The sequence below is a fragment of the Borostomias antarcticus genome, assembly GCF_949987555.1.
Source record: "Borostomias antarcticus genome assembly, chromosome: 16".
Classification (NCBI taxonomy): Eukaryota; Metazoa; Chordata; class Actinopteri; order Stomiiformes; family Stomiidae; genus Borostomias; species Borostomias antarcticus.
Window position 1 is genome coordinate 24313926 of NC_140249.1, and position 12500 is coordinate 24326425.

At 46.0% G+C, this 12500-nt stretch overlaps 2 protein-coding genes across 2 annotated transcripts in view; one reads left to right on the top strand and one right to left on the bottom strand.

Moving 5' to 3' along the window:
- The window catches only part of cpne2 (copine II), a gene marked incomplete at both ends in the record, with an annotated part of 31557 nt that extends 28332 nt beyond the window's left edge, over window positions 1-3225 (top strand). Inside the window, 4 exon segments of the mRNA XM_084451434.1 lie at window positions 1974-2148; window positions 2151-2183; window positions 2186-2208; window positions 3118-3225. Of these exon segments, the coding sequence (XP_084307560.1) occupies window positions 1974-2148; window positions 2151-2183; window positions 2186-2208; window positions 3118-3225 (339 nt within the window).
- Window positions 3226-5080: 1855 nt separating this feature from the next.
- psme3ip1 (proteasome activator subunit 3 interacting protein 1) overlaps window positions 5081-12500 on the bottom strand; it is an 11366-nt gene continuing 3946 nt past the window's right edge. Inside the window, exons 6-9 of the mRNA XM_084451239.1 lie at window positions 8650-8785; window positions 7268-7344; window positions 6008-6208; window positions 5081-5439 (exon numbers count right to left, since the gene is read on the bottom strand). Of these exons, the coding sequence (XP_084307365.1) occupies window positions 5435-5439; window positions 6008-6208; window positions 7268-7344; window positions 8650-8785 (419 nt within the window). The 3' untranslated portion in view covers window positions 5081-5434. The remainder of the gene's footprint in view (window positions 5440-6007; window positions 6209-7267; window positions 7345-8649; window positions 8786-12500) is intronic.

Sequence of the window (12500 nt, forward strand, 5' to 3'; positions counted from 1 at the left end):
GGGGGGGGGGGGGGGGGGGCTGGTCTCCCAGAGAGGAGGGGGGGTGGGTCTGAAGACGCAGGCGGACCCCAGATCAGATCTTACAGGAGTAGAGGGGTTTAGAGTTGGGAGGTGCGTTACCATGGGGGCATTTGAAAGTTAGGAGAAGGATATAATTAGAGGTTTAGGAAGCTGAGAGACCAGCGGATGTCAGTCTGCTCTGCCTCTCTCTCTTAGGATAACAGGAGAGAGACACAAGAGAGGGAGAGCTGTTGACTTGTGTGTGTGTGTGTGTGTGTGTGTGTGTGTGTGTGTGTGTGTGTGTGTGTGTGTGTGTGTGTGTGTGTGTTTCCAGTAATCTGACTTCAACTCTTCTAGGAAGCTTGAAGTTGATATGAATAAAAAGCAATTAAAGCAATGAGTGTCTGAGGACTCTCCCTCCCTCCTTCTGTCTCTCTCTCTCTCCCTCTGTCTCTCTCTCTCTCTCCCTCCCTCCTTCTGTCTCTCTCTCTCTCTCTCCCTCCCTCCGTCTCTCTCTCTCGCTCTCTCTCTCCCTCCCTCCTTCTCTCTCTCTCTCTCTCTCTCTCTCCATCCCTCCGTCTCTCTCTCTCTCTCCCTCCCTCCGTCTCTCTCTCTCTCTCTCCATCCCTCCGTCTCTCTCTCTCTCTCCCTCCCTCCGTCTCTCTCTCTCTCTCCCTCCCTCCTTCTCTCCCTCTCTCTCCCTCCGTCTCTCTCTCTCTCTCCCTCCCTCCTTCTCTCTCTCTCTCTCCATCCCTCCCCCTCCTCTTCTAGCCCCAGTGAGAGCAGACGTCAACACGCCAACAAGCCAACACGATTAGATCTCTCTAAGCCTCCTCTCCATCATCCCTAAAGATTACCCCCCTCCTCCTCTCCATCATCCCTAAAGATTACCCCCCTCCTCCTCTCCATCATCCCTAAGATTACCCCCTCCTCCTCTCCATCATCCCTAAAGATTACCCCCCTCCTCCTCTCCATCATCCCTAAAGATTACCCCCCTCCTCCTCTCCATCATCCTAAAGATTACCCCCCTCCTCCTCTCCATCATCCCTAAAGATTACCCCCCTCCTCCTCTCCATCATCCCTGAAGATTACCCCCCTCCTCCTCTCCATCATCCCTAAAGATTACCCCCCTCCTCCTCTCCATCATCCCTAAAGATTACCCCCCTCCTCCTCTGCATCATCCCTAAAGATTACCCCCCTCCTCCTCTCCATCATCCCTAAAGATTACCCCCTCCTCCTCTCCATCATCCCTAAGATTACCCCCCCTCCTCCTCGACATCATCCCTAAAGATTACCCCCCTCCTCCTCTGCATCATCCCTAAAGATTACCCCCCTCCTCCTCTCCATCATCCCTAAAGATTACCCCCCTCCTCCTCTCCATCATCCCTAAAGATTACCCCCCTCCTCCTCTCCATCATCCCTAAAGATTACCCCCCTCCTCCTCTCCATCATCCCTAAAGATTACCCCCTCCTCCTCTCCATCATCCCTGAAGATTACCCCCCTCCTCCTCTCCATCATCCCTAAAGATTACCCCCCTCCTCCTCTCCCCGTTTACCCTCTGTTCTCTCTATGCCTCCGTCTTCTCCTCTTTGTATCTCTCTCTGAAGCTCCTCCCCTTCGTTAACCCCACCCCCCTCCTCTTCTCTCAGACGTGGAAGAGAAGATAATCTTCATCACACTCTACTTCTCCTCCCTCCCTCCCTCCCTCTCTCCCTCCCTCTCTCTCTCCCTCCCTCTCTCTCTCTCTCTCTCTCCCTCCCTCTCTCCCTCTCTCTCCTCCCTCCTTCTCTCCCTCCCTCCTCCCTCTCTCCCTCCCTCTCTCCCTCCCTCCCTCTCTCTCCCTCCCTCCCTCTGGCAGAACCACTGCAAGTTGCTCATCACCACCAACGGCCGCGATCAGAGATAAAGATAATCCTCTCTCCTTCTCTCTCTCTCACTCCTTCTCTCTCCTTCTCTCTCTCTCTCTCTGCAGCAGTACTTCACCCTGCTCATTATCACGGACGGCGTGATCAGCGACATGGACGAGACGCGCCACGCCATCGTCCAGGCCGCCAAGCTGCCCATGTCCATCATCATCATCGGCGTGGGCAACGCCGACTTCGCCGCCATGGAGTTCCTGGACGGCGATGCCAGCGTGCTGCGCTCCTACACGGCGAGGAGGCGGTCCGGGACATCGTCCAGTTCGTCCCTTCAGAGAGTTCCGGAACGTGAGTGTCTCATGTCCTGAACCCCCCCCCCCCCTCCCTCCCCTGACAGAGCCCGTTGACCCAACCACCTGCCCAAATCACCTTGCTGCTCGACATGAATTCAGACAGCTCTCAGATCTCCACAAGTCTAAATCAGATACGCAGATAACAAACAGATGAATTAAAAACAGAGATAAATAAACAAATATGAGATCGTTATATAACGGTATGATGTCACCCGGGAGCTGGAGTGTTGTTGTTGCGGTTCAGGTTCTAGATGGTGGATCTATCGGGCCTGCAGGGTGAACAGCTCTGGGAGTGGGCGGGAGCGTGGGCGGGGGCAATCTGTGGGTCACGTGACCTCCTCTGCAGACAGCAGATCCTGGGCGAGTTCAGCCCCGACGAGATGTTGCCAAACGGAAACGGTGGAGCGTCGAACGCCCTGCGTATTTTGCGAGCGTTGCACCTCCGGCAGCTGGGAGGATAGAGCAGGGTTTATTTATCAGCCTGCTGATTGGGTAACACCTCTGACACACCCGCCCAATGAGAGAAAACCTACCTCAGAGCCCGTCCGACACCTGACACATCATATTGTTCAACCCGTAAACCATAGAAAAACGATGCGCAACGTTTTCAGATTGAACTCACCCCTGGCCTCCCTCCACCTGCTGTAAGACGATGACGTCAACGGACTGAGAGAGACGTCTGATATAGAAAACAAGACACGATAACCAGGTTTGAGGGAGAGACTTCTAACACAGAGAGTGAGGAGTTGACCACCAAGCACAAGTCCACAGCTCTGCTCGACTCTCCGGGTGAACGAGTCAAAGATGGAGCTTCTCCTTCCTCTCACTGTAGAAGCGGTACTAGGTAGGTGTCTGCTAACTGGCGTGTGTGTGTGTGTGTGTGTGCGTGCGTGTGTGTTCCCAGGTTCCGAAGGAAACTTTAGCCAAGTCGGTTCTGGCTGAACTCCCTCAACAAGTAACCCAGTATTTCAAGCAGAGGAACCTGTCGCCTAGCAACACGGCTCCAGAGTGAGCGCATGGCTCCTGGTCCGACCTGCATGCCTCTCGTCTCCGCTCGCTGTTTACTAAACAACAAGGGGGAAATGCATGAAGTTTTTTTTATGTATTTATCTTTTTTTTTTTACATTATTGAAAAGAAACAGTCTTTGCGGGAGCTATTATGAGGTCAGAGAAACACGATGCTTTGCAGTTGTCCCTGAGCTGGGTTTTTTCTCACAAAGCTGACTAACTGAGGGAACTTGACTTCTACAGAGTAAATCCCAGAAAGCGATTTTTTCTTCGGTCTACGTTTCATATCTGAAGAGTCTCCAGGTTTTACTCATTGTAAAAGTCAGGCGTACTTTAGTTCTCCATCTCTGTGAAACAGCCCCCTGGATCAGAGCGAAGGATAGTTTGTATGAAAATACGTATAACTGATATTGAATGTACATTTCTACAGTGTCCTCTGTGTTTTCGAGAGCATTATGTTTATGAACCGTTTCTACGTAGCTTTTATGCCGTGAGCTGTACTTTGTTGTAACTGTACTGTGTATCTCTGGACTACGGTGTCGTTTCTGATTTTATAAAGTTGTGTACATGTGTGTGTCATCACTCAGGTCTAAATAAATTGACTGGACGGTCCGTCTGACCAGAGTCTCTTCGTAGTTCTGTTAGATTTCAGAATCAGCTGGTGCTTCAGGTACTGGGAGTTGTGCCTCAATCCCACTGTTCCGTTCTCCACACGGCATCACTTCCCACCAGGGGCGTTTCAGGAGCGGACATTTTGTTTGATATTCTGCCAGGCCGTCAGGGGGCGGGGCTGTCTATCTACCTGCTGTCTCTACCTGCTGTCTCTCTACCTGCTGTCTCTCTACCTGCTGTCTCTCTACCTGCTGTCTCTATCTACCTGCTGTCTCTATCTACCTGCTGTCTCTCTAACTGCTGTCTCTCTACCTGCTGTCTCTCTACCTGCACACAGTGTGAGAGTGGTTGTGTGTGTGTAAGTCAGCGAGAGAGAGGAAGGAGGAAGAGAGAACAGTGACCAGACCAGAGTGAGACGTAGAGAGAGAGACGTAGAGAGAACAGTGACCAGACCAGAGAGAGAGACGTAGAGAGAGAGACGTAGAGAGAACAGTGACCAGACCAGAGAGAGAGACGTAGAGAGAGAGACGTAGAGAGAACAGTGACCAGACCAGAGTGAGACGTAGAGAGAGAGATGTAGAGACCAGTGACCAGACCAGAGAGAGACGTAGAGAGAGAGGGAGGAAGAGAGACCAGTGACCAGACCAGAGAGTGAGACGTAGAGAGAGAGACGTAGAGACCAGTGACCAGACCAGAGAGGGACGTAGAGAGAGAGACGTAGAGAGAACAGTGACCAGACCAGAGAGGGACGTAGAGAGAGAGACGTAGAGAGAGAGACGTAGAGACCAGTGACCAGACCAGAGAGAGACGTAGAGAGAGACGTAGAGAGACCAGTGACCAGACCCGAGAGTGAGACGTAGAGAGAGACGTAGAGAGACCAGTGACCAGACCAGAGAGAGACGTAGAGAGAGACGTAGAGAGAACAGTGACCAGACCAGAGAGAGACGTAGAGACCAGTGACCAGACCAGAGAGAGACGTAGAGAGAGACGTAGAGAGAACAGTGACCAGACCAGAGAGAGACGTAGAGAGAGAGACGTAGAGACCAGTGACCAGACCAGAGAGAGAGACGTAGAGAGAGAGACGTAGAGAGACCAGTGACCAGACCAGAGAGTGAGACGTAGAGAGAGACGTAGAGAGAGAAACGTAGAGAGAGAGACGTAGAGAGTGAGACGTAGAGAGAGAGACGTAGAGAGACCAGTGACCAGACCAGACCACCTAACGAAGGGAACACTCTTTATTTCTCCTCTCAGGCCTCAACCTGCCCACTGCTCATCAAGTGACGCCACCAAGACCAATACATTAAAACCCACTCATCGGTCATTAAAAAGAACAGCAACACAAATAAAACACACACACGAACACAAATAACACACACACACACACACGTCATTCTGTGTGAGGCGGCCAGCCCCAGCTGGGTAGCAGGCCTCTCTCTCCTGAAGGGATCTACGTTACAACGACCCGTCTGGCTCTCTGGTCTCTCCTCCACAGCTGTCAATCACGGTTCCCTCGGCCAATAGCACAGCTGCAGCCACAGGGGTGTTGGGGGGAAGGGGGCGGGACGTCGGCAGGTTTGGCTGCGCAGGATTGGTTGGTTGGTTTAGACTGTGTGAAATGTGAATAACGGGAGGAAGGGGGAGGAGTTATGTTTAAATATGGGACACTAGAGGCGCGGAGACAGACTGGTGATGGAGAGATGCTTTTATAGTTCATGAACAAGATCAGAACAGTTCTGACTCACAGTTACACAGCTGGAATACCTACAGGAATACTGTGTGTGTGTGTGTGTGTGTGTGTGTGTGTGTGTGTGTAAGTACAGGGGCGAGTGTTCACACATTTATGTTCTGTGTGCGTTCAGGTGACAAGGTGTGTGTGAACGTACGTATCTGTGTGTGTGTGTGTGCGTGTGTGCGTGTGTTCACACATCTATGTTCTGTGTGCGTTCAGGTGAAAAGGTGCATGAATGTACGTATCTGTTGGTGTGTGTGTGTGTGTGTGTGTGCGTGCGTGTGTATCTCAAGGCTCTGTGTGTAGTGAGGGACGAGGCGGTCCCCTCCACGTGTGTGTGCGTGTGTCTGCGTGCGTGTGTGCGTGTGTGTGTGTGTTTGTGTGCGTGTGTGCGCGTGTGTGTGTGTGTGTGCGTGCGTGTGTGAGGCGGTCTCCTCCACGCTACCTTCGCTGTCGCTGCTGGACTCTGAGTCGCTGCTGCCGGAGTAGGCGCCCAGGCCGGGCAGGATGCCCACGCACACCGCCGCCGAGGGCAGCCGCAACACGCCCGCTGAGGCCACGCCCCCCGAGGCCACGCCCCCTGCAGAGCCCGCCACCTTGGCCACCTGCTCACCCCCTCCTCCTCCTCCTCCGCCCGCCTCCTGCTCTGAACATACAACACACAGTCAGCACTCCCGTCCAATCACAACACACCGTCAGCACTCCCGTCCAATCACAACACACCGTCAGCACTACCGTCCAATCACAACACACCGTCAGCACTCCCGTCCAATCACAACACACCGTCAGCACTACCGTCCAATCACAACACACCGTCAGCACTCCCGTCCAATCACAACACACAGTCAGCACTCCCGTCCAATCACAACACAGTCAGCACTCCTGTCCAATCACAAAATAACCAAAATAACTTTTGAAGACCTGAGATGATTATGTGATGTGGTGTGGTGTGTGTGTGTGTGTGTGTGTGTGGTGTGTGTGTGTGTATGTGTGTGTGTGTGTGTGTGCGCGTGTCTGCGTGGTCCCTAGCCTGGTGAGGTCATCCTGATCTTGTGAACTCACATTCAGTTCCTCTCCTTAGATCACTCTGGACTTCCCCCTCTCCAACGATTACCCTCCCATTACGCCTTGACCGGCCAATCAGGAACTGTTCTGACCGCTCTCCCCCCCCCCCCAGTAGAACGCAGCCCCTGATTGGTTCCCGTAGTTTATGCCGTCTCCCGAAGCCACACGCATTAACATTAGTAGAATAAACACAGCAGCCGCAAGAGCAGTTTTTACAGAAATAGACTCAATAATAACAATCGAACAAGAGTATTCACTAGCGGAGTTTCTCAGTGGAGAAGACGTTTTCACCATTCTTCTGACTGGATGTGTCAGAGGTTTTTCTATGCTGGCTGAAGGAGTTAGTTTGTCAGGGCGACTGAGATGGTTCCAGAAAGGGGGAGGTCCAGACTGACCAGATAGGGGGAGGTCCAGACTGACCAGATAGGGGGAGGTCCAGAGGGGGAGGTCCAGACTGCTCAGATAGGGGGAAGTCCAGACTGATCAGTGGACAGGAACAGAATGTAAGCTGGCTAGATCAGGACGGTCTCTAGATCAGGACGGTCTCTAGATCAGGACGGTCTCTAGATCAGGACGGTCTCTAGATCAGGACGGTCTCTAGATCAGGACGGTCTCATGAGGCTATCAGGTCCCAGCCCACCTGTCTGTCCTCGGTCTCCTCCAGCTGTCCTGTCCTCCACCTTCTGTTTCTTGCTGCTGTCTGATGACTGGGACGAACTGTGGAGACAGACGGAGACAGAGGACGACAGTCGTCTTGATGTGGGACAGACGTTGGGTGTTTACTAATTGCTACAGTAAGAACTACCTCAGGTGTGTGTGATCACGCTGTAGATTCTGAATGCTTAGGATTAAAGTGTTTCACAAAGCCAGGATACAGGTATATCGGTATATAAGTATACAGGTATGTAAAAGTGTCATGAAAGTCTTAGGACAGGTGTTAAAAGAGTTGTCGTACAGGAGGTGCTATCATTTGAGTTTCTATAAGAGGTGTCATACAGGTGTTATAGAGGAGTCAGAGCTGTTATAAGAGGAGTCAGAGCTGTTATAAGAGGAGTCAGAGCTGTTATAAGAGGAGTCAGAGCTGTTATAAGAGTCAGAGCTGTTATAAGCGTTGGCATACAGGTGTTATAAGCGTCGTCATACGGGTGTTATAAGCGCTGTCATACGGGTGTTATAAGCGTTGTCATACGGGTGTTATAAGCGTTGTCATACGGGTGTTATAAGCGTTGTCATACAGGTGTTATAAGCGTCGTCATACAGGTGTTATAAGAAGTGTCATACAGGTGTTATAAGAAGTGTCATACGGGTGTTATAAGAAGTGTCATACGGGTGTTATAAGCGTTGTCATACAGGTGTTATAAGCGTTGTCATACGGGTGTTATAAGCGTTGTCATACGGGTGTTATAAGCGTTGTCATCCAGGTGTTATAAGCGTTGTCATACGGGTGTTATAAGAGGAGTCAGAGCTGTTATAAGCGTTGTCATACAGGTGTTATAAGCGTTGTCATACAGGTGTTATAAGCGTTGTCATACAGGTGTTATAAGCGTTGTCATACAGGTGTTATAAGCGTTGTCATACAGGTGTTATAAGCGTTGTCATACAGGTGTTATAAGCGTTGACATACAGGTGTTATAAGCGTTGTCATACAGGTGTTATAAGCGTTGTCATCCAGGTGTTATAAGCGGTGTCATACAGGTGTTATAAGCGGTGTCATCCAGGTGTTATAAGCGGTGTCATCCAGGTGTTATAAGCGGTGTCATCCAGGTGTTATAAGCGGTGTCATCCAGGTGTTATAAGCGGTGTCATCCAGGTGTTATAAGCGGTGTCATACAGGTGTTATAAGAAGTGTCATACAGGTGTTATAAGCAGTGTCATACAGGTGTTATAAGCGTTGTCATACAGGTGTTATAAGCGTTGTCATACAGGTGTTATAAGCGTTGTCATACAGGTGTTATAAGCGTTGTCATACAGGTGTTATAAGCGGTGTCATCCAGGTGTTATAGAGGCGTTTCTGAGCCTGACCTGCGTCTCTTGACGGCGCCGGCCAGCAGGTGAGCCTGAGACAGGTGACTGGTCCTCTGCTGCTCCGCCGGCTTAGGCCCCGCCCTCCGCTCCGCCTCCTTGCGACTCTCATTGGACGCAAGCTTCTTCAGGGCGCTGTGACATCACTGAGTTAAGGGCAGGAAATGGGACACACACTAGCAAGAACACCTCTCCCCCACACCCACACCCACACACTGATGGACTCTATGCGCTGGGTAATTGACACTTCTCCTTGCTAAGAACGAGCAGGGAGAGAGAGGGAGTAGATCTATCTGAACGAGGCCTCATTACACTATTATTACACTATTACTACACTTATTACACTATTATTACACTTATTGCACTATTATTACACTTATTACACTATTATTACACTATTATTACACTATTACATAAAGAGATGTGCCCTGAAAGGCTCTGGTCCAGCTGCCTCTCTCTACACTCACTGGAGCTGGCGCCCGGAGGATGATACGGTTGCCACGACAACGCATTCCGCACATCCATCTGCAGACAAACATGATCGGTAAAAGAATAAAATGATCACTGTGTGTGTGTGTGTACTAGTGTGTGTGTACTAGTGTGTGTGTGTGTGTGTGTGTGTGTGTGATAGAGAGGTTAGTGTGTATGTGATAGAGTGTACTGTGTGTGTGTGCGTGCGTGAGAGTGTGTACTGTATGTGAGTGGGATAAGGGAGAGTGAGTGTGTGTGATAGAGGTTATTGTGTGTGTGTGTGTGTGTGTGTGTGTGTGTGTGTGTGTGTGTGTGAGGGAGAGAGAGGTTGTTGTCCAGCCTGACAGCATCAGAGATGGTTGTGAGGTGGGAGGAGGAGCCAGAGTTAGGAAAGAAAGTTCAAAATCATCAAAACAGAGGGATGCAAACAGAGAGAGATGGAGAGATAGAGAGAAAGAGGAGGACATTCACTCACTTCCATATATAATTGATCTATAACTGATATGAGGATATTCAGCATATAACTGGTCCATAACTGATATTCGGTATATAACTGATATTTGGATATTCGGTATATAACTGATCTATAACTGATCTATATGAGGAGGATATTCGGTATATAACTGATCTATATGAAGAGGATATTCGGTATATAACTGATCTGTATATAACTGATCTATATGAAGAGGATATTCGGTATATAACTGATCTATATGAAGAGGATATTCGGTATATAACTGATCTGTATATAACTGATCTATATGAAGAGGATATTCGGTATATAACTGATCTGTATATAACTGATCTATATGAAGAGGATATTCGGTATATAACTGATCTATATGAAGAGGATATTCTGTATATAACTGATCTATATGAAGAGGATATTCGGTATATAACTGATCTATATGAAGAGGATATTCTGTATATAACTGATCTGTATATAACTGATCTATATGAAGAGGATATTCTGTATATAACTGATCTGTATATAACTGATCTATATGAAGAGGATATTCGGTATATAACTGATCTATATGAAGAGGATATTCGGTATATAACTGATCTGTATATAACTGATCTATATGAGGAGGATATTCGGTATATAACTGATCTGTATATAACTGATCTATATGAAGAGGATATTCGGTATATAACTGATCTGTATATAACTGATCTATATGAAGAGGATATTCGGTATATAACTGATCTGTATATAACTGATCTATATGAAGAGGATATTCGGTATATAACTGATCTGTATATAACTGATCTATATGAGGAGGATATTCGGTATATAACTGATCTATATGAAGAGGATATTCGGTATATAACTGATCTGTATATAACTGATCTATATGAGGAGGATATTCGGTATATAACTGATCTGTATATAACTGATCTATATGAAGAGGATATTCGGTATATAACTGATCTATATGAAGAGGATATTCGGTATATAACTGATCTATATGAAGAGGATATTCGGTATATAACTGATCTGTATATAACTGATCTATATGAGGAGGATATTCGGTATATAACTGATCTATATGAGGAGGATATTCGGTATATAACTGATCTGTATATAACTGATCTATATGAAGAGGATATTCGGTATATAACTGATCTATATGAAGAGGATATTCGGTATATAACTGATCTGTATATAACTGATCTATATGATGAGGATATTCGGTATATAACTGATCTGTATATAACTGATCTATATGAAGAGGATATTCGGTATATAACTGATCTGTATATAACTGATCTATATGAAGAGGATATTCGGTATATAACTGATCTATATGAAGAGGATATTCGGTATATAACTGATCTGTATATAACTGATCTATATGAAGAGGATATTCGGTATATAACTGATCTGTATATAACTGATCTATATGAAGAGGATATTCGGTATATAACTGATCTGTATATAACTGATCTATATGAGGAGGATATTCGGTATATAACTGATCTGTATATAACTGATCTATATGAAGAGGATATTCGGTATATAACTGATCTGTATATAACTGATCTATATGAAGAGGATATTCGGTATATAACTGATCTATATGAAGAGGATATTCGGTATATAACTGATCTGTATATAACTGATCTATATGAGGAGGATATTCGGTATATAACTGATCTGTATATAACTGATCTATATGAAGAGGATATTCGGTATATAACTGATCTATATGAAGAGGATATTCGGTATATAACTGATCTGTATATAACTGATCTATATGAAGAGGATATTCGGTATATAACTGATCTATATGAAGAGGATATTCGGTATATAACTGATCTGTATATAACTGATCTATATGAAGAGGATATTCGGTATATAACTGATCTGTATATAACTGATCTATATGAGGAGGATATTCGGTATATAACTGATCTGTATATAACTGATCTATATGAGGAGGATATTCGGTATATAACTGATCTGTATATAACTGATCTATATGATGAGGATATTTGGTATATAACTGATCTGTATATAACTGATCTATATGATGAGGATATTCGGTATATAACTGATCTATATGAGGAGGATATTCGGTATATAACTGATCTGTATATAACTGATCTATATGAAGAGGATATTCGGTATATAACTGATCTATATGAAGAGGATATTCGGTATATAACTGATCTATATGAAGAGGATATTCTGTATATAACTGATCTGTATATAACTGATCTATATGAAGAGGATATTCGGTATATAACTGATCTATATGAAGAGGATATTCGGTATATAACTGATCTGTATATAACTGATCTATATGAGGAGGATATTCGGTATATAACTGATCTGTATATAACTGATCTATATGATGAGGATATTTGGTATATAACTGATCTGTATATAACTGATCTATATGATGAGGATATTCGGTATATAACTGATCTATATGAGGAGGATATTCGGTATATAACTGATCTGTATATAACTGATCTATATGAAGAGGATATTCGGTATATAACTGATCTGTATATAACTGATCTATATGAAGAGGATATTCGGTATATAACTGATCTATATGAAGAGGATATTCGGTATATAACTGATCTATATGAGGAGGATATTCGGTATATAACTGATCTGTATATAACTGATCTATATGAAGAGGATATTCGGTATATAACTGATCTATATGAGGAGGATATTCGGTATATAACTGATCTGTATATAACTGATCTATATGAGGAGGATATTCGGTATATAACTGATCTATATGAAGAGGATATTCGGTATATAACTGATCTGTATATAACTGATCTGTATATAACGGATCTATGTGAAGAGGATATTCGGTATATAACTGATCTGTATATAACTGATCTATATGAGG